Source organism: Leishmania panamensis (assembly GCF_000755165.1).
Source record: "Leishmania panamensis strain MHOM/PA/94/PSC-1 chromosome 35 sequence".
NCBI classification, from domain to species: Eukaryota; Euglenozoa; class Kinetoplastea; order Trypanosomatida; family Trypanosomatidae; genus Leishmania; species Leishmania panamensis.
In genome coordinates, this window is record NC_025882.1 from 692,171 (window position 1) to 713,379 (window position 21,209).

A 21,209-nucleotide genomic window follows, 5' to 3' on the forward strand; every position below is an offset into this window, starting at 1 on the left:
CGTATGCGCTCCAGGGTGGACGGGGACGAGCAATACGAGAGAAGGAAAGGGGGCAAACCCACCACTCCGAACCAGTGAGAAAGTATCGAGCAGTAGAGCAAGAAAAGTACAAATGCATCTGTGTAAAGGTGCTTGCCATCCTCTCAGTCCCTTTTCCATCCATGGCTTTTCGCCCCCGCCTCCTACGTCACTCCCTCCGTCGTTTTTTTTGGTCCTCTTCGACTCCGCAAAACGAAAGACGTACGCACTTCCACATGCGTTGCCGTACAAGACACACTCGAGACACACATGCACGCACGCACGCGCAGAGAGAGAGAGAGAGAGAGAGAGAGAGACGAAAGAAGCACAACAATCAGAGGGAGAGAAGGAGATGGAAAAAAAACAGGTAACAGGAAAGTCACATGCGCGGAGACACTGCTGAGGCATGGGGGCGGAGAAAGGTAAAGAACGCACACAAACCTTGGTGGGGTCTACGGCTATTTATCTGGTATGTGTGGAGTGGGGGAGAGAGAGGGGGCCTTGCCGTTGATGTGTTTCAGAAGATCGGGGATGCCAGTCAATGATTTGCTCCAGCAACGTGAAAGCATCTGCTGAAGAGGTGTCAGCCGCCACGCTCTCCTTGAGGCACACAACAGTCATTCCCTCTCGGAGGCGGAGAAAGAACACGACCTAAATGACGTTGCAGAAGTCCGCATTGCAGTGGCTTAACTTTTCTTTCTGTTCCTGCTGCCTGGCACGTCTGCGGCGCGAAGTATCAAACGTGCCTCGCTGCTTAAAGGTCTTCGTATTTTGTGACCGCGCCTTGCCGCCTCGCTTCGATGGGAGGGGCCGTGGCAACGATTTCGCATGCTTGCGCCTCTCCGTCGTGCGCGATGGCGGCAGAGAGAGCTTGGTAGGCTCTCGATCTCGTGTTGGCTTCCCCAGTGGATCGGTGTTGGCGGGTTCATTATTGGTTACTGCTGCAGTTGGGGTCAGGTTTGCATGTTGAGACCTTGAGGAGGACACGCTGTCGTCTCGCAGGGACAACATTGCACTGAATGGGGCATTGATGTAGTCACTGGTTGCGGGTACTGGAAACGTTAAGGGGTCCACAGGCTGCCTGCACACTGCTGAACCCCCAGCACAGTCATCTTCACCATTGTGCCGTGACACAGGAGACGGGCTGAGGCCACTATCGGGCTCGCACTCCAGGGGGAATGTCTTGACAGACTTAGACCCCTTTGTCGGTCGGTTGCCGCAGCACTCAGTCCCGGGCATATCACCTTCCTCCATAGCGACCGCCCCCTCTACCCCTGACGTCGGCAGCAGAGAAGTGGCAGCGATACGACCGCCTGCGACAGTGTCTCCGAGTGGCCTCGTAGCGACGCCGGGGGTCGTTGATACGGGCGACGCACCGTCTTCCATCATGGGGCCGGAGGTGGCCCAGAAATGGCCGTCCACCGTATCATGCGCGCTGCTGGGCAAGCAAGCAGTTGGCACACTAGCCACATTCGATGCGCCACCGTTGGTCTCTCCGCTGACCGTGTTAGGCACTGCTGCGCTGTGTGTGGTCGGTAGCAAAAAGCAGACGGCCGTCTTCATCGGCATGAGCTTCCTCACCTGCATCGATGCATCGAAGGCCGCCGTGCCACCTACCCCAGATGAGAGCGCTAGCTCGGCCGTTCTCGGCAGCGGTGCCTGCTGGCCGTCACAGTGCATCAAACCCGCTCTCTCTCTCACTCCACACGATGAGTAGCTAGCGAGGGAGGGCCGCGGGGGTCCATCCCCTGTCTCTTCGTTGGGGCGCTCAAGGGCCGGGCTACAGACTTTGCCGTGGGACTTCTGGCCAGTCGTATTTACCTCGTTTTCCGCACCGACAGCAACTTCACTGCCGCCGTCCCCACTGCAGGAGCATGCTTTCTTATGCGGCGGGTGTGTTGTGTTGGGGACCTGCGGCGCCTGCTGCACAGCCAAAAGCGAGCTGTCGGTCGTCTGCACCACACAGGAACCACCGGGACTCTCCCTGAAAGGCGGGTTCTTCGCTGACTTGCTGTTACCGCCGCCGAAGCCACTGAGGCTGACACTGTACAATGCGGCCATGGGCGGCATGAGGGACGCAGTAGAGCACTCGGTAAAGTGGGACGTATGCGAGGTAGCTGAGATAGTGCACGCGTGCAGAGCCACGGGCGGCACCGGCAGCCGCTCGGTAGTCTTCTCAGTAGCAACGCCGGTGGCCTCATCTAAACCGCCGCTGCTTGTTTGAACTGAAGCAACTTGTAGAGCAGTAACTGCTGGCTTCAAGCCAGTCGCACTGCTGCTGAGCGGAGTATGCATCAATGATAACCACGGAATGTTGTCCTCCTGTCGCTGAAGCCAAAGGTGTAGTGAGAGAGAAGCGCGCACCGCCATACTTACCGCCTTGCCATCTCTGTTAGAAAGCTGAAAAAGTGGCAAGCGCGCCGATGCGCCGGGGGGTACACTCAGCGCCGATGTGACGCCGCTCAACTTGGTGTTATCATTGGCGATGTTGCTTCGGAGCTGCGGGGCCAGCAAAGTGGAGGTTGGCAGCGGGAGGTCACCGTTGCTATGTACAGGAGATGCTGACTGATGGTGCTGATGAGACGCCACTCCGGCCGATGTCGCCTTCCCCTTGGTGGCGGCGTCAGTGCCCTTGTCGTCTGCATTGATGTTGAAAAGTTTTTGGAAGAAGTTCTGGAAGACGAGAGGAAAGTGCTTCTCCTTTCCCCTCCGTCGCTGCCGATGCTGTTGAGCCTTCTGTGTCTGCGCCGCATTCGTCTGTAGCCCCACCTCAGCTTCTGCGTTATCTCTGTCAATGAAATAGCCGACGGAATGGAGGCAATCTGCCGTGACGCTTTCCGCTTCGTCCGTGCTTGCCGGGTTCGCCGCCTTCAATGCACCCTGTTCTCCGTAGTGTGTCCCTACAATAAATATGGGTACCTCAGTAAAGTCGCCGGTTGTGGAGGCAGGCTCCGGCTCTGTGGAGCCACGTGCCTCCACGACCTCCTCCATCCAGCGGTGCAAATTCAACAGTGTCTTACGACGACGCACCGAGTAGACAAGAATAACTAAGTTGCACCTGGCCAGATATGCTGCACGGTGCTTGCGAAAGGACGGGGAGCTGCTGCAATCCGTAAATATGAGCCGATATGGCTGCGTGCCACAGTACTCGACGTGCGTGTAAGAATCGAGCAGCGTTGAACCCATGCTATTTGATGAAGAAGGGCTCTCATGGTGGAGGTACTGCCGAAGCAACGCTGTCTTGCCCACCTTTGCGTCCCCGAGCACTACTACACGAATCACCGGCAAAAATGTCTCTTCATTTGTGCTGCACGAGATGGAAAAATCGGCTGTCATTCTTCTTTCTTCCGGCGGAGGAAGCTCCGCCACATCACTTCTCTGTCTGAATTGCGCCTTCTAGGCTGCCTCAAGCCTTCCTTGTTGCGACTCCGCCTTATGTAGCTGTCACCCTCTGGTCTTCGTGTACGTGGAGGAAACAAGCGCCTCTGTCGTAGCGTGTTGCTTGCTGTGTGAAACTGTGAAGACTGTTGTCAAGGCAATATCAGTGAGCAGTCGCACAGGCAGAGAAAGCAAAGCACACAACCACACTGCTAAAAGCACTAGGCGAGGAGCATAAAAAGAGAATCAGGAGGATCGCACCAGTATGTGTAGTGGTGGGGGTGGGGGGTAATGGTGGTGTTTGATGTCGTCAGCTACACACCCCGGAATCATCCCACGTTACTCAGGGGGGAGGGACAAGAAGAATCGGAGAAATAAAAGAGGAAAGAAAAGGGGGGACAAGACACAAAATGCGTGAAATACGCCAAGCATGAGCACAAAAGTGGAGCCAAAGAGAGAGGGAGACGGTCAGAAAGCGCGGCACCGCCAATTCGGCGGAGAGAGAGGGAGGGAGAGACGGAGGCGCTTCTCCTGCGTCTCTGTTTCGTTTGTGTGTGAAGACTTCCGTTTTACTCTTTGCGGACGCTTTAGAGCAGAAATGTCACGAGTAGGAGCACATACACGAAGAGAGAGGGGGTAATAACGACACGCAACGACGACGAGCTGCTTTGTTTGGTTGAGAGCTTCCCCCCTATACAGGGAGTTGGGCGTAAAAGAAGTGCGTGTAAAGGTGCGTGCTGGAGCGGTCGCTGTGTGCAGGCCTAGGCTGTTTAATGCCAGCCAGGGAGGCAGAAATCCTTAAAAACCAACAGCTGAGAGACAAAACGAAAAACCAAAGTGGGGAAAACAAGACAAAGAAGAGAGTAAGGAAAGTTCGAAATAGGACCATCGAGTAGCGCCAAAATATGAAAGCCTCCTGGAAGTTTCGCATTTTTCCGCATGCCTACTCTCTGCCATACAACATGGGCTCAACTCCACTCTGCCTCCGGCTACTCACAGGTCCGTCGCGCGGCGCGAAGCGGCCGTAGACACGCGAGGTACAGCACCGCGCCGACTCGGTCATCGGAGCACGGCCCCTGCCTCGAGTTCTGTCCACCCGCTCCCCACATCGCCTCGCAGCCGCTCCCATTGGGCCGGTCGCCACCTGGTGCATCGCGCGCAGTAGTGCAGGCGCCCCACACCAGTGGGCAGCGAGGGCCGGGTGAGATACGTTCGAGTCACGCTGGCACCTAGCCTAGCATGTGCATGATACACACGTGTGCAGTGCTGCAGGTCGGTTCGACGCCACGCAGTCTAGGACAGGCCCGCCGACATCAGCAGCGACGAAATCGCACGGACTTTCCTACGTCATTGCTGCCTGACCCTCTCATCACCAGAAGCAACTTGGCACTGGCAGAGACAGGGGCTGCTAGGCCTCCCCACAGAGTGGACACTGCACCCTGGTGCCATTGGTGGTGGCGTCCCCCGTTATCAAGGGGTGTCAAGTGGCGGCGCGCAGAGGCACATGCTCACATGCGCACGAAGGAGGCACAACGGGAAAAGGAAGGAGCGGTGTTTCGTCAATCACCTCGCTCTCTCGCCGAACCGTGACGTGGGAAGGCGACGACAATCGTGTAGCGAGGAAGAAAGAGAAGGTATGATGGAATGGCAGAAACGAATATACGCCCCGCGCGGGGACAGGTGCAGTCGCCGTGGAGCGCTGCGTTTCGCGCAAGAACACGTACGCCGGGCTGTAAACTCGAAAGAACGCGAAAAGGAGCGAAAAGACGGAGACTGGGAGCAAAAGCCGGCGCATTTGTGCGCCTGGTGTATGACGGGCCGGGTGGGTTATCGGGGAGGTCGTATGGCGCCGTGGGTATCACCGGTGCATGTTTCCACCTTGACCTCCTAATGCTTGATGCGAGTGCGGATATATTTTGATTGGCTTGATCACCCTCATGCAAACGCACTCGGATGAGTTGTGTGTGGGTGTGCTCCCCTTTTGAGCGGTGACTGCAGCACATCACTGGCCATGGAGACCACCCGCCACCACCACCTCGCCAACACAGATGTGGTCGCACAACACCGTCTCCTCTCTTTCGGTCAAGTGATGTCACCACGTCTGCAATTGTCTTACTGCTCCTCCACGGATTCAGTGCGATGTTGTCAACAAGCAGAACAGCTCAATGTACACACAAACATACGCAGACAGAGAAGCAGACTTCGCTTCAGCAGGATGCCCATCCCCTCTGCGTGAAGAAGAGGAGCGAGTCTCCTCCTCTTCTTCACCCTGAGATGCGGCAGCTGCGCAGCGGGTACATCCTGCCAGTACCCCTTTTCCTTTTCACATTACCTGTTGTAGTCCCGTGTCAACCCCTGTACGCCGCTCCGAATGTAGCTTAGCAGCGTCTCCAGGTACACCTCGCTCCCCCAGTCACGGTGAAGGCACATTCGCCACTCCTTCAGCTTGCGCTTCCGCTGTGGAGACTCGTATGCTTCGTTGACGTCCGTGTACATAAACTGCGCAGCGTCACGGGCCATAGCCTCCTCGACGTACAACACAGAGGGGCACGCTAGCACCTCAGACTGGGCACTGCACATCGCAGTAGTCCACACTCGGTCCCGCCACGCAGCCGCAGCGCCGGGGTTGAGAGTAGATGAACCTACAAAGGTGCCAAATCGGTGCACACCGTAGCGCTTCATATCCGCGAGGGGATAGACGACATAGCGCCGCCATCGACTTCCGTCGCGGCTACGCGCGTACAGCTCGCAGTTCCGTGACATGACAAGATAGGCTCGAATCATCGCTCGCAAGTAGAACAGGCGCCGCAACGGCGGTGCGCTGTCATCGGGCACCAGGTGCTGCGTCGCCCTCTCCAGTCGCTCCACCCCCTCACTGAGTGTCCGATGGTGCAGCCGCATCACCGCGTCCGCGCTGAGCGAGGCGGGTGCAATCTGGTACAGTGCTTGCAACTCTGCGACTGAGTTCGTATGTATTTGCACAAAATGTGTCTCAGCGGCGGCCGAGTCGACGCGTGCCACTGCGGAGAAAGCGTAGCGAGGCTGCAGTGCCACAAGGGGCGACACTACTGCCACCACACACCACACGCACACCAGCGCTGACAGGAGAGCAACAGTGCGTCGGGACACACGCGCCACGGTGCGCCACGAAGACACCGACGACATGGGCGACGTGAATGGGTGCTGCGGTTCCGGCGGCCACACACGTGCCGTGTGTGCATGCGAGGCGGCGCTTTGATGCTCAGAAGCGACTGCAGCCATTCCGCCAGCGCCTGACACAGAGTTACCAGATGCGCACCGTGATGATGCGAGGCGCCTCACCTCCGGCCGCAGTGGCAGCTGCTGACCCAGAGGCGCAAGTGGTGGGGCATTGGTCACGAATAGCTCCATGACGTTGCTGGCACACGCACGAGTCGCTACTGGGTGCCGTCGCACCGGCTCTAGCGCCGCCACATTGGCCCCATGGATATCGCGATCGCGTTGAGCGTGCGGCGCTTGACAGTTTCGGCTGCGCTGAAGCCGCCGCCGTATGGCTAACTCCTCCTCATCCGGCAGGATGGAAGAGAGGTTGATGTCCATCATGGTGGCACTGCGGCGTGGCAGGCACTCGTTCTCCGTATCTCCTGCGCCGTCACGTCCAGCAGAAGAGATCCGGGCCTGTCCGGCGGCGCCCAGTGCAAAAGTTGCGGTGGCGGATGTCAAGCTCGAGTGTGCAGTACTGCGTGAGGAAGACACAATATCCGCCAGAGACTCGCTCAGCGAGGACACCTGTGCAAACCGCACATCGTATGGCCCACAAAGAGCTGCAGTGTCACCACGGCCACTCATCGCCCTTAGATCATCATCCACTCTGCGACGTCGCTGAAGCCGTGAGACCCCGCGCACCTCGTCTACGGCCGTAACAGTCGGAGAGGACCGGCGAGACAACGACGTGGTGATAGCGTCATCACTGCTGTCGTCGAGTACAACCGAGCCAAGCTGGATGGTGGGACGGAGAAGCTCAGGGAGCTCGGCGTCATGGCCGCCGCGCCGCCACGTATCAGACACTGACACCGAGAATCGTTGGTTGGCCGGAATGGAAGACAGCTCGACCGCATCGGAAAGGGGCTCGGATGATGATGCAAGACCGCTGCGCCTTGACACTGCTTTCACCGAAGCATTATCGCCATAACTGCCCTCCCCCATGCAGGAGGGGAAAGAATGACTGGCAGGCATGATTGTGCTCAGTCGTCCCCATGGCGATGACAAGGGAGGGGAAACACTGCTAGCGGCGGTCTGCTGCTGTCGTTGCAGCCCTTGCCCGAACCTACTTGCACCCACCGCAGACCGCCGGAGGTGAGTAAGACGTCGTCGGAGGGTCGTACTGGCCGGTGACAGCAGCCCACGCGCGACTCGAACCAGACGCATTGGTGTGCTCACCGACGCTGATGGGGTGTGAGTCGCAGCGTCACCCTTGGCGGCCCTAGCCCGCTCCTCTCGTATAAAAGGTGGGGTAGAGGTAAGCACAAGACCGTTGCGACGAGCGGGTGTCGCTATCGACCCCACAAGGGACGCCGGAGAGGCCGTCGCGTCCTGCCAGTTGCGACAAGGTGGACTAGGAAGAGGCGGTGATTCAAAGTTGTACATCAGCGTCAGATTCGTCCTGGTCCTCGTGGAGGGTGTGGAGGAGGCAGGTGCGGCGGTGTCCTCTAATGTTGTCTCAGTGTGGTGTCGACTGCTCCTCTGGCAGTTACCGTCCATCGAGCTCTGCCTCTTATCGGCGCGACCTCGCTTCGACCCGGGTCGCAACTTTGCTGTAGTATGGAGTTCGCACGACTTGGGAGGCACAGGAAAGGAAGAGGAGAGCGACGGCGGAACGCTGACCAGCGCAGCAACAGTCATCTTGTCCCGGCCCGTCGGTACCGCTGCCGCAACCCCTCGCTTTTTGCGTGGGGGACTCTGGGCGGCGTCCTCTGCTTGCATCTCATGCTGGCCTTTGGCGCGGCGAGGATTGCGGAGAGAACGTGAAGTAGGGCCAGTAGAGGGGAAAGCGGTGACGTCGTTCAAGAGGACGATAGGAGGCGGCAGCGGCGGTGGTGCAGCTAGACTGGGACCGCACCTTCCCATAAGCGAACAAGGGGGAAGAGCAGACTGACTCTAAGCCTCACTGTCGATACGAGACAACCTCGACGAAGCAGGTAACACGGTCCCTCCACTGTTCGTAGGCTCTGCAAAGAGATCGTGTATGTTGTGGTAAGGATACGGGGGACAACTCTAAACCATTTGAAGTGCGTCTGTGATGCGGGTGTGTGTCGCGCAGGCGCTGGCCAGGTGGAAAGACAGCCTATCGAGGTAACACAGTACTTGAGGGCATGGAGGCACCACCAGCGCAGGAACGCGAGCACACAGACACGCAGCCACCAACGGCGTCACTTCCTTGTGATTCGTATCTATGTAAAGTGTGAAAGGCGGTGCCTCTATGTCTGTATGGGCGTGCCTCGGGGGAGTGGGGTAATGAGGAGGGCCTCAGAGGTATGAAGGGGGCGGGCAGCACCACCCCACTCGCTTCTTCTCGTGCTTTTTTCCCCTTCTCTCTTCTCTGCCTTCCGCTCACACCTGCGCCGGTTACACGCACCTCTTGCTCTGGCGGCTTTGTTTCGTGTGTTTCGTTTATGCCCGCTAGCCGAAAAGAACGTGCTCGAGAAAAAATGAAAAGAAGAGGGAGAGGAACAAGCGGATAGAAGTGCGCATCACTGTCGGATAGCACAGCGAGAAGTACAATCAGCCCAGCTGCTCCATCACCCCACTCTGCACGAAAGTCGACACCACCACTACTGCAGCTGCGCAGTGAGAGAAGTCACCATCTCCTCTCCCTGCTTTATGCCTCTCATTTTTGCCTTGAGCTTCCTCCTAGCACACCCCATGCCCCCTCCCCACACGGTCACACACACACACACACACACGCATGCATAAGCGTGTGTGTGCGTGTGTGTGTGTGACCGTGTGAAGTTACGGTTTACGTATGTCCCTTTTTAAACGTCTTTAAAGCGATCTTCGCCTCTCCTGAGTGAATCCGCCCTCTCTCTCTCTCTCGAGCGTCTTCTTGGGTGCGGTATCGCGTGAGCTCCCTTAATGGGAAAAAGAGAGAAGAAAAAGTCCGCGTGCAGAGAAACCGCACCGGAAAGTCGTGGAAGCATCTGTGTACAAAGGCCCAAAGAGTACAACGAACAAGATCACACAATGGGGAAGAAAGCACACTCTGCCGCTCTTCACTCTCAACCTCTCCACCCTGCTCACCACTCGCCACTAATGTTTTGATGTCGCTTGTTCATTGACTTCTCGTTCACGTTGCGTCGTTTAATATCCTTAGTGTGGCGCATGGCGCGAAACTCGTGTCGCGACTTCTTACTCATGTGAGCGGCGGACTGGGAGAGGTCCATCTTGATCGGAGGCGGCTCACACAGCGCGAATCCGCGCGCCACCGCAGCGAGGTCAAGGCTTTGGATATTGAATACGTTCTTCAGCTGGCAACTGCTGTAGCTCAGCAAGTAGCCCTCATACGCCTGCCGCGCCGACGTGCGCAGGTAGTAGTTGGAGCTCACCAGCTGCTCTAGCTGATCCTGCACATTCCCCTTTATTTTTGCCACATCAAACGTGTACTCGTTCACCCTCACGTTAGCGTCATCGTATAGGTATCTGAGGAACAGTTCCTCCTGCGGCAGCAGAAACATGAGCGCGTTACCGCAGCGCCCAGCACGCGCGGTTCGCCCGACACGGTGTACATACTTTACTGGATCATCCGGGGGATCGAACTGCACAATCCAGTCTACCTCGGGAATGTCGAGGCCACGTGCCGCGACATCGGTCGTGAAGAGCACGCCACTTGGGGCGTTGCAAAACTGCATGTACGTCGCGGAGCGCTGATGCTGCTTTTGCTTGCCGTGAAAGGCGATGCACGGCACGTCTATATAGTTGAACAGCTCGCAGTGGAAGCTGACACTGTTGCGGCTGCTGAAGAAGACTATAATCTTCTTCTTCAGGTTCTTCCTCACAAAGTGGTACAGCACGAGGAGGCGCTGCTCGCTGGCGCACACAACGTAGCCCTGCTCCAATGTGTCCACGGTGGCCTTGTCCTTCTTGCTCTTCATGGAGATGAAGACCGGCGTCTTGTGAAACGAAATACGCGCGAGCTGTTCGACACGCGTCGTCTGCGTGGCAGAGAATAAAAACGTCTGTCGGTTTTTGGGCAGCAACGCCACGATCTCGCGCATGTCTTCCTCAAAGCCGTTGTCGAGCACACGATCGGCCTCGTCAACGGCAAGCAGCAGAAGGTTCTTCGTGTGCCAGTCCGCCGTCAACTTCAAGTGGTCCAGCAGGCGGCCAGGGGAGGCGACCACGATCATGACGCCGTTGGCAAGCTTGAAGCCCTCCTGGTTGCGACTCTGGCCACCAATGCAGCACAAAAATGTCAGAGAGCCGTTAAAGTGCTTCAGCAGCTTCAGCAACACACCCTCGATCTGCAGGCAGAGCTCACGGGTGGGGCCGATGATGATGGCCGCCGTGCCGTTGCTGGGGCGGAAGCCGGAGCGGCAGACAATCTCGACAATTGGAATCAAAAACGCCAGCGTCTTACCGGCGCCGGTCTTTGCCTCGGCGAGGAGATCGCGACCCTGCAGCGCAGCAGGAATGCAGCGAGACTGAATCGGGGTCAGTTCCGTGAACTTGAACTCCTGCTCCAGAGCAGACACTATGTGGGCATTCAAGCGTAGTGACTTGTAGTCCTTGACGACAGGAATGGTTTTGACTAGCTCCTTGCTACGCTGCGCCATGCTCGCGGCTGTGGGGTCGGCCGGCGATGACGACGCAGCGAACGACGTGGAAGCGGAGGGGGACAACTTTTCGCCTCTCGTGACTGTGGCGCGCTTTGGGGAATGATACTGATGCGCACTCGATGCCGTCGCATCCGCGTCCACCTCGTTGCCGCCGTCGCTGTTGTCCTCACGGCGTCGCTTCTCAGAACGCTTGGTCGATGCCGCCTGCATCTCTTTCACAACACTCACGTCATCGTCATCCTCTACCGCCTCGGCGAGCTCGTCGTGCGGCTCCTTATCGGCACCGTTTGCAGCAGCCTCTCGTTCGGCCTTGCCTCGGTGATGACGAATGCGACGGCGCTTCTTCCTGAACTGCTCCTCAGCAGCAGTTGCAGCGTCGTCGCTGGGGGCCCCCAGCGACGACGCCGTAGGTGCCGTCACCGACATGAACGAGGAGGTAAAGACACACGGTGAGCACTTGCTGGCAGCAGCAGCAGCAGCAGTGTCGCTTGAGGAGGTCTAACCAAATCTGCGCGTGGGTAAGTCGGCGTTCGTGTGCTGCTACGCGTATGATCTACGCCTACTTCTAGGGAAGAAACGAGAATGAAATAGAGGGAACTGGGAAAGATGTGCATGGGAAAGGGGAAGAGGCCACAAGGCGAAACATGCCGGGTGCTGCGAGTCATCGTGACGGTAAGCATGGATACGCGTTAGTGCGGTGGCCAAGCGCTGATACTAGCGGCCCCTAGCCTGTCTTCTCAAACCTGGTGGACTCAGTCAGGGTGAAAAGCACAGGCATAATGGAGAACCAAAACCGGGGCTCTCTGGAAGTGCGCACAGCAAGCGACAGTGTGCACTTCACTGGTGAACCGCATAGAGTGCCGCAGAGGCCCAGTCAAGTCTGCACTGTGTCGCACCGAGTCTATTTGCACGCCCATGCCCATGTACGAACGTGTGTGGATACACATGTGTGTCCGTCTCCTCCTCATGCCAGCGGGTTGGTTTGCTGGTGTTATTCTTCCCGCTGTTTTGCTTTCTGGTGTTGCGCTTCCCGCTCATTCTGTCTGCCTCGGGTGCTTCTACAGTCCTGCTGCGGTGATGCAACGACTGTACCACTACAGCGGCATGGCAGAACTTGACGAGCACAGTCAGGAAAATTAAAACAAAAGAAAAAACAGCGCGCCTTTCCGTTTGGTTTTACTCGTCTTAACGACCACTTACGCACAGTCGCCGGCTCCTCCCTCAAAAGTCTCAGTTGCCATTTCTCCCCTCCGGATTGCGACACGAACCGATGGTCATGCACCCCCTCCCTTCACATGCTATCGTGCTGGCACCTATAGAGGAGGAAAAGGAGAAGAATGCGCCGGTGGCAGCAGCAGCAGGAGGAGGAGCAAGGGCAGCAGTATTGACAGCAGGAAGGGTAGCGGTTGTCTCCATGAGATAGGGAAGAGGACAAAAGGCAGAACGCAAAGCGCATATGCCCTCATTCTGCTACTGCCAGTACGCGAGATGAAGGGTCATTGTGATGAACAAGAAGAGCGAAGCGAGGTCGCTTCTGGGTGCCGGTAGACATAGCCCACACACACATCGCTCTCTTCATCTGTCCACTTCTTTGATGGAAGCTATCGAGATTTCGCGTGCTTCTTTGCCTCCCGTCGTTTCGCCCACAGAGACCTGTGTTGTTCCTTTTTAGTCATCTCGAAGATGGACTCGTGTTCGCGACGCATGCGCAGCGTTGCGAAGTCGCTCGTACCGTGCTTGGCATCGTCGTAGCCCATGTCAGTGTCGCCACGGTCTCGCTTGCCTTTCCGCGCTGTCGTCAGCTGCCGCGACTCTTTCTCCAAGTTCCTCTCCCCAGCATCCTCGCGGATTTCGCGTATGGCTTCCTGCTCTGCATCCTCAACACGCTGAAGCACCAGCTGCACCTCGCTCTCCGGGAGGGAGGGGTACTCGACGCACTTGACGCCCGTTTGCTGCTCAATCTTCTGCAGCAGCACAATGTCGTACTGGCTAATGAGGTTAACGGCTTTGCCCTCAGCCCCAGCGCGAGCTGTACGACCCACGCGGTGGATGTAGTCCTCGACGTGATCAGGCAGCGAGAAATTCACGACAACGTCCGTGTGCGGTATGTCCAGACCACGCTGCGCAACATCGGTGCAAATCAGCATCCGCACCTTGCCCTCCTTGAACTTGGTGAGCGCAATGTTGCGGTTACTTTGGTCCATGCGACCCATCAAAGGCAACGCGCGGTGCCCCAAGGTGCGGAGCGCCAGTGTAATCTTATGCACCAGTGCAGCGCTTCGACAAAAAATGAGGATGTGGTTGCCTGTCTCCTTTGTTAGAAAGAGATGTAGGTAGGAGAGCATCTGCGCAAACGGAGCAAAGATGTAGTACTGCTTGAGCGTGTCCACAGTGGTGTTCTTGCGGTGCACCTGCAGGAGCACCGGGTCCCGAAGCGATGCTTTCTGGAGACGGTCAACCTTGGTGCTTAGTGTAGCGGAGAATAGCATTGTGCGGCGGTCCTGCGGCAGCTGCTCCAGAATGGCATCGATCTCTTTCTCGTAATCCATATCGAGCATCTTGTCCGCCTCGTCCAGCACCAAGGCGTGCAGCTTCACGAGCTTGAAGCCTTTCGTGTTGCTGAGGTGGTCCTTCACACGACCAGGGGTTCCGACGATGACATGCGGCCGCTTGCTCAGCTCACAGGCCTGCTCAACCATGTCTGCACCACCCACCAGCGTCGCCACACGCAGTCCCACGCTTCGGCCCAGCAGCAAAAACTGAGCTGTCACCTGCTGCGCCAACTCACGCGTGGGCACCATCACGAGGACGGAGAGGTACGGCGTCTTCGGCTGAGTCAGCAGCCAGTTCACCAGGGGCAGTGCATAGGCACCCGTTTTGCCGCTCCCAGTCTGCGCCACACCAATGAGATCGCGGCCCTCGGCGACGACGGTGATGGTGGAGGCCTGAATACGAGTCGGGTGCTGCCAGCCAGCCTCGGCACATGCCATGCACAGCTCGCGGCACAGACCAAGGTCCTTGAATGTCTTTGTCTTGAACTCCTCGTTATCCAAGAGGTCGGAGCCGAGGCTTTGATGCTTGGCACTAGAGGTGTTTCGAGCTACCATAGACACTCTACTTTCGCCATCGTCTCCGCCCTCATCTTCGCGTATCGCCTCGGTGAGCTTTCGTCGTGCTGACGGCATCCGTGCACTCCACGGGATGAAGAGGGGGGACTGTGCGGTTGACAGGTGCAACGCAGAGGATTGCCTCTGGTGATGTATCCTCCTCCCTCAGCGTGCTTGAAAGTAGGGGTGCGGAGACGTATGGCTATGTGATGTGCCGAGGAGGGAAGTGGTGATGTGGGTGTGTGTGTGGGGGGGGGGGGGGTGCAGCACCAAGTTGAACCCGCACAGAGGTGCACGTTGGATGCCTTCGTTTCACCAATGCCATGTATGTTTTCTAGTCAACGACAGAGAGGCAAAAGCGCCAAAATTGGGGGGAAGAGGAAAGTTGAAACGGCCTGGTTATACTCGGGGGCGTCATACACACATCCATGCGCCCTACCCTTCGGGAGTGTTGGTAAGCGTTGGGCAACAGTGCAGATCCGCACGCATGCGAAAGTGAACGAGGGGCGCACGTCAACGGCTCCGCTCCATGTACAGGCCTCCCTCCCCTTTCTCGATGCCCTCTCCACGTGAGTGCAGCAGCCGCGGGTATCTCGAAGACGACGCATGGGACGCGCCCCTCCTCTTCCCCTCCCCCTTCACAACGGCACGCTTCATGCGAACAGGCCGGAAAAAAAAGCCGCGCTGTTGAGGCGGCTTCTCTTTTCTCTCGCGCGTGCCCAATGCGTAGACGTGGTGACAGCCATTCGCAAACAGAATCCCCTCGGGTAGAGAAAAAGAGCGAGAGTTACGCCACTGCAAGCACCAGCATGCCGGAGATTTAGCCCTTCATCGCTCTCTCAACAACCAACGCGCTGCGCCGGCGTACACTCAACAGCACACGCACCGGTCAGTAAGGCAGGTTTCCCACCCAGGCCCGCCGCGGCTCATCTCCCTTGACCTTGTTCTTTCGTTGGTCTCAGCTGTCTTCAGTGGAGAAGATAGTTGCGCTTCACATGGGTTGGGAGCTTCGCATCGAGGCGCGGGTTCACCACCTGCAGCGCGCCGAGATCCCTCGGCGTCTTACCCAGTCGCTGGAGAACGTCGTCTAAAGTGCGCCGCTTCGACCGCTTCGCTGCACGCCCCTGCGACTCCTCCAGCTGTGCTCGCAGCTCATCACCGCGCAGACCCATCTTCGGCTCATTCAACTGCTCCTTGCTGCCGGCGAAGAAGTCCTTCCAGTAGACGTCGTCGTAGTAGCCCTTCTTGAGATGATCCGGCAAGCGGTTGTCCACGACACGGTCCGGCATGAAGATGCCGTCCTTGCCGGGTGGGTGCATCGCCATCATACCCTTGCGACGGCGAATCTCCTCGAGGTACGGGTATATGTTGTACACAAGACTGTGCGGCACCTTGCCGCGGCTCGCCGCAATCTCGCTAACGCTACGCAGCGCCTTGACCGCCTCGAAGACGCCCTCGACGGTGTGCGTCGGTGCCTTGGGGTTGTTCGACGCCTTCAAGTTAATTTTGCACCCAGCATTCTGGAAGCCAAAGGCACAGAGAATGTCTGCTACGCGGAAGTTCGCTACGATACGCCGTGCAGGGTAGAGCAGCACGCGCGCGCCATCGGCGTTGATGCGGACAGGGTACATAGGACCCTCTTGCTCCAAGTCCACAGCGATGATGTTCGAGAAGGCCTCGCGGATCGCCTCGTTGCGGGCCTCCTGCGTGCTCGGCGCCACGGCGCGTCCAAAGCCCGCGATACCCTTACCGCTACCCACGTACAAGACACAGTAAATCCACTGACGGTGGTCTTTCGGGCTAAACTTCACCACCCGCATATCATACGCGACGATGTTGAGCTGGAAGTTGCAAAGAAACCTCCCGCGGTGTTCTTGCGGAATGAGTTCCGGTGTCAGCCAGGTGTTGGAGCGCCACTGGTTATACTCCGTGTTCAGTTTGTGCTTCCACTGAAAACCTTCCGGGTAGAGGTCTGGCACAATCTTGTACTCGTTGTAGAGGTCAATGCCGTTGTCCATGCCTTTCAGTCCTTTGCTATCTGCGGCGTGTGCTACAGCCTCCGCAGAGTCGCGGGTGTCACGGAAGTAAAGCGAGGTGCCGGTCTCGAGGTTGACGAATGGGTTGCGCATCTTCTCAAAGCGGCGGCGTGTTGCACTTCCAGGCTTCATCCAGGTGTAGTAGATGCGAGGGATGCCGCCACGCATCGTACCCTTCGCCGCGAACGACGTCAGGTTCTTGGCGGTAGGGCAGGTTGAGTGGAGCATCCTTGTCCAGTCAAGATCGAGAAAGCCAAAAAGAAGGCTCAACCGCTCGCAAAGCGGAGACGAAAAGAAAAGGAGCCGAGAGAGCGGCTACCAGCGAGGAAATGAAGCAAGAGCCACACACAGCACGTCTGTCTGGGACGGTGCTTGTCTGCGTGCTCCTGCGCCAACGCTATTGAGGTCTCCGTTACTATCACAGACGCACACGCACGCTCAGCGCTGGCGCAACGGTCAGGGTTCCAACGCCCTCGGTCGGCTTTCCTGTTCGTTATGCCCTTTTTCAAGATGACGGTATCCTAGCGACGAAGGCACGCTAAGCGGACGTACACGACAGCAACAAAACACTCATAGCGGCGATGTATTGTCAAAACAAGGCGTGTTGGGAGAAGACAAGGAGAATCGCACAAGAGTGAGATTGGGGAGAAGCGTAGACGATGAAAAGTATAGGACTGAGTCACACAACCAATGAAATGAGGACAGCAGAATCGAGCAGGGCGCGTTAGGATAGATAGAATACCCTCTTGCGCTGCCGAGTTGAGTCAAATGAGAGAATGAGTTTCAGTGCAACGGATGGAGTAGCACGTGCAGTTCCTCCCTCTGTGATTACTGTTCCCGCTGCGTGTCTGAGTGCCGTCTACCGAATGCCAGTGTATACACCGGCCTACGTCGCGGCTCTCCTCCCTCTTGCAGATCATTTGCCCTGCAATATGCGCGTTTTCTTTCGCTCTCGGGCGGTTCGCTCAGATGTCGGCCAGCCTTCTCTTCTTTCCTACAGAAGTTTACCACAGCCATGTGCGGGCTCTCTTCGGACTGGCAATGCGCGCATATTTTGCGGAGGTGGCAGTGCGCCTGCATGTGGGTTGGGACCAGAGAGCGAGAGGGCAGTGTTATCGCACCACTGCTTCGCTCACCTTTCATGTCTTGTCATTGAGCCGTCGAGCGAAGCACGACAACCTTCAAAAGGGAAGATGATCGCATTTCGTTCCGTTTTGCCAGCGAGTGCAAGACGCAGCCGCGCACAGAGAAAGACAGACGGGCCTAAAGGCTTAACATCGCAGCAGCAACTAAACAAGCGCGCAGAGCGCCACACAGGAGCGCACCAGAAATGCTGCCAACAGAACGCAAGAGAAGGAAAAAATGGGGCGAAGCGTAAAAGGGCACACGAAGGCAGGAAAAGCACAAAAGAGAAATGATGGTGGCGCGCACGCTTGAAACTGAGGCAGCTCTGGGCGTTGGAGAGGTGCTGTCGGCTGATTATTGAGGGTGAGAGAGGAGAAGCGAGATGCTAGAGAGGTCTTCGCCTCCTCCCCCATCCATCCATCCATCCATCCCTTTCCTCCATTACCGGCATCCGCGTAAACGAACCGATGTTTCCTTTTCTGGTTGGCTGGCGAGAGGAAAAATACTCGACTGTCCGTAGAGAAAAAGCGCTCATAGGCAATACTGTACACAGCCGCACAAGAACTCCTCCTGGCGGCAGGAAGGGCAGTCACCGCACGAAGGAGGAAGAGGGAGTGAATGAGAAGCTTGCATTCACGCGAGAACAGAAAGAGGACAGAGTCGGCAAGAGAGGAAGAATGCGACAGGTAACTAGCCTGCGCCAGTAGCGTATTGGTCGCCGCCCTCCTCAGACATGGCCGACGAGGCCGCTCGCCGCCTTGAAGAGGTTGATGGGCGAGCTGCCATCCGTCACGAGGTAGCCCTCCAGCCCGAGACTTGCCAGCAGCTTTGCTTGTAGCTCCGGCCCAGCCCTAGCCATCTCCGCAATCGTCTCTGGTCCCAGAGCTGCTATCACCCTGCTTATCTGCGTGTGTCGCACCTCTTCCAGCGCTTTTTCGTAGTCTAGCGTCATCGCCGCCACCTTCTCCTCCTGTTCGATGAGTAGCTGCTTCTTCTTGTGCTGCATCTCGCTCATGGTGTTGTAGAGCAGTAACTCCTTGGCAGCCCGCACGGTGGCCGCCTCGACCGAGGCCTCACTCTCAATACGTGAAGCGGAGGACAGAGCCTCTGCCATGGCCTTGGACTTGCCGGAGCTAACAATGGAAAGCCCGTTGCTCTCCGCATCAAGCAGCACGCGTCGCTGCTCTTCGTTGGCCACCTGATCGTGCATTCGCTGTCGTTCAAGTCGCCCACGCGCCTCCTGCTCACGCGCCATGGCCACCTGCTGCGCCTCAGCCTCCTGAGCGTGGGTGGTGATCTCAATCGCCATCTTCACGGACTTCTGCAGCCCCTGCCGCGTACGCTCATCGAGCACCTCCATCTCCTGCGTATCCACCGATGTGACGACAAGGTGGTTTGCTGGAAAGCGAAGCAAGCCATTTGGCTCATCGGTGGCGGGATTCACATCGAACACAGCACGCCGTAGGCACCGCGCGCTGTTCTTGTGGAACTCCTCGAACGGCATGGAGGCCACGGCTGCGCGGATGTGGCTCGCGATGTAGGAGCACGCGTCGCCCACAAAGTCGTTCACGCTGAAGCACTCCTTGGCGACCTCCGTGTCGCCAGGGGTGACGTCAAAGTACCAGTCGTAGCAAAGCTGCAGGGCAAGCTGCGCATGATCACGCGTCTCAACGTGCACGACGTCTGTCATGTTGGAGGGTCCGAGGAAGAGGTGCAGAGCGGTGATGTAGTTTGGTTGTTTTGGCATACACTTTGTTGGTTTCGCCGGGTCCCACGGAGAGCCGGAGAGCGACACCACCGTGAAGGCTTCGTCAGGTTCGAGGAGTACGCGATCCGGGCCAAAGACGATACGCGTCACCTGCGTCTTGTAGTTGTACAGCTGCGTCACGCTTTGATAGGGAATGTGGTAGGGCACCGCCCGCTCCGTCTTCCCTTGCAGCACCTTGCGCTCGCTCTCATGCACGAGCTCAATGTAGGCAGCGTGGCTGATTAACTGCGTCAGGTGCCGCTCCACCTGCGCGGAGAGTGGCTTTTCCCATACCTCCTCCTCAGCGGTCAGCAGGTAGCTGCAAGGGCCTGAGATGCACCGCACCACACCGGTGACGCTGTTCCGAACATACAAGCCTTCCCCTTCACTGAGCAGGTAGGGTCTCCGCACCTCTGCACCACTCTTTGCATTGGGAACGACACGCATGAGGTCCGACGGAATGAAGGAGCAGGGGCCATACACCAGCCATCGATCCCCGTCGTAGCGCTCCACCGGCGGCGTGCACGACGAGTCGGTGAAGTTGCCCAGCGCTGTTACAAGCACTGCCTCCTGCTCGCAAAGTAGGTATGCAGCTTGCGGGTGGTCTTTCTCCAGCGTCTCACCTGGCTTGAGAAAAAAGGTTGTGTCTGTGACGATCTTGCGCGCGCCGACGCTCACATTGCCGTCGTCGCCGACGGGGTTGAGAATGACAGCGTACTGCGCAGCCGACACGTGCGTGCGCTTCACCGTCTTCACCAGCTTGTCGTAGGGGTGCAGCACAAAGCAGGCGCACATGTCGCTCGTGACCAGGAATGGCTCGTCTGCCTTGCGAATGATACCCCCCTCGCGAAATGGGGTGCGGGGGTCGGCATAGGTCTTGGCCGGCTGCACATGCAACCCCTCCTCGGTGCTAAGCACGATGCCCTCCGTGACGCACTGAAGACTTTCGAAGGACTGCAAAAAGTGCATCCCTTCAGTGACGTACATGTACGCGTCACCGGCATAGTGCTTCAGGCCGGTCACGCTGTCCGTGAAGGTCTCGCTCGTCGTGCACCACAATGCCGAGCCACGCTCGACTGTATGGGCTGTCACCTCCTCCTCGATGCGCTCCTCGACGCGGGGGTAATACGTACCGGGGCCGTAAAAGAGGTAGCGCTCGCCAGCCTCGCGGTGCGCCGGGGAGGGTGACGAGCCGATGACGCTACCTGCCGGCACGCTGTAGGCGGTGAGCACCTGAATCACTAGCGCAGCCCGCGCCGAGAGGACTTTGAGATCTTCAATCTTCACTACCACCTCCTCAGGGTAGAGAGGAAAGGGCGACACGTGCCAGCGGTACTCCTCCTCACCAGACCGCACCTGCACCTGTCCATACGCATCTCGCACCGGCTGTGCGATGCCGGTGGTCGGGTCGACGGCGATGCGGTGCGGGTTGGCAACCAGGCAGTACTGTGACGACGACACCACCACAAACTTCGTCGGAGGCAGCGCAATCGATTCGTGGGACGCGACGGGGTGATTCAGTGGCCCGAGGATAAGTACCGTCGTGTTAGTGTTCAAATTGGTGAGGTGGGCGTACTCTTGAGGGCCAAGTCGTAGCACCGTTTCCGCCATGGCACTGAGCCCAGCCCTCTGCCTTGTATCTTTGTGCTGGGCCCCTGTGTCAGCGAATGGGTATGTGTAGGTGTGCAAGCAGGGAGAAGCAAGGGGAGTGGCACACAAAATGATGCAGCTTTGTTTTTATTTCGCTTCAGTACAGTGCCCTTTGGTGGCAGTCTTTGCGTGGGTATGCGTTTTCTCCGATGGCTGCTCCTTTTGTTGTTGTTGTTCCCCCGTCCCTGCCATTGGGCGTTCCTCGGCGCTCACAACGTCGACAGCCGTCGCAACGTTTCAGTAGAGTTGGATAAGCGCGTGAACAGCACCAGAACAACTCTTTTACCAAGACGTGGTACATCACATCAGCGCAGAGAAGAAAGGGAGAGGGAAAGGT

General features: G+C 57.7%; 6 protein-coding genes across 6 annotated transcripts, besides 1 other annotated feature; all 6 read right to left on the minus strand.

Annotated features, from left to right (window-relative positions):
• Positions 1-669: 669 nt before the first annotated feature.
• LPMP_351870 (ras-like small GTPase, putative) lies at positions 670-3,354 on the minus strand (the record flags this gene model as incomplete). Its single annotated transcript, XM_010704822.1, has 1 exon — positions 670-3,354. The coding sequence occupies one exon, from the start codon at positions 3,352-3,354 to the stop codon at positions 670-672; it is 2,685 nt and encodes an 894-aa protein (XP_010703124.1).
• A 987-nt stretch (positions 3,355-4,341) lies between these two features.
• Positions 4,342-4,872: a repeat region.
• Positions 4,873-5,724: 852 nt separating this feature from the next.
• On the minus strand, positions 5,725-8,358 carry LPMP_351880 (hypothetical protein; the record flags this gene model as incomplete). Its single annotated transcript, XM_010704823.1, has 1 exon — positions 5,725-8,358. One exon carries the CDS (start codon positions 8,356-8,358, stop codon positions 5,725-5,727), a length of 2,634 nt encoding a protein of 877 aa, XP_010703125.1.
• Positions 8,359-9,668: 1,310 nt separating this feature from the next.
• Positions 9,669-11,633, minus strand: LPMP_351890 (DEAD box RNA helicase, putative; the record flags this gene model as incomplete). Its single annotated transcript, XM_010704824.1, has 1 exon — positions 9,669-11,633. One exon carries the CDS (start codon positions 11,631-11,633, stop codon positions 9,669-9,671), a length of 1,965 nt encoding a protein of 654 aa, XP_010703126.1.
• Positions 11,634-12,808: 1,175 nt separating this feature from the next.
• Positions 12,809-14,392, minus strand: LPMP_351900 (DEAD box RNA helicase, putative; the record flags this gene model as incomplete). Its single annotated transcript, XM_010704825.1, has 1 exon — positions 12,809-14,392. One exon carries the CDS (start codon positions 14,390-14,392, stop codon positions 12,809-12,811), a length of 1,584 nt encoding a protein of 527 aa, XP_010703127.1.
• An 890-nt stretch (positions 14,393-15,282) lies between these two features.
• LPMP_351910 (hypothetical protein) lies at positions 15,283-16,578 on the minus strand (the record flags this gene model as incomplete). The annotated part of the gene is made up of 1 exon (XM_010704826.1): positions 15,283-16,578. The coding sequence occupies one exon, from the start codon at positions 16,576-16,578 to the stop codon at positions 15,283-15,285; it is 1,296 nt and encodes a 431-aa protein (XP_010703128.1).
• A 1,624-nt stretch (positions 16,579-18,202) lies between these two features.
• LPMP_351920 (major vault protein, putative) lies at positions 18,203-20,833 on the minus strand (the record flags this gene model as incomplete). Its single annotated transcript, XM_010704827.1, has 1 exon — positions 18,203-20,833. The coding sequence occupies one exon, from the start codon at positions 20,831-20,833 to the stop codon at positions 18,203-18,205; it is 2,631 nt and encodes an 876-aa protein (XP_010703129.1).
• Between the last annotated feature and the right edge of the window lie 376 nt (positions 20,834-21,209).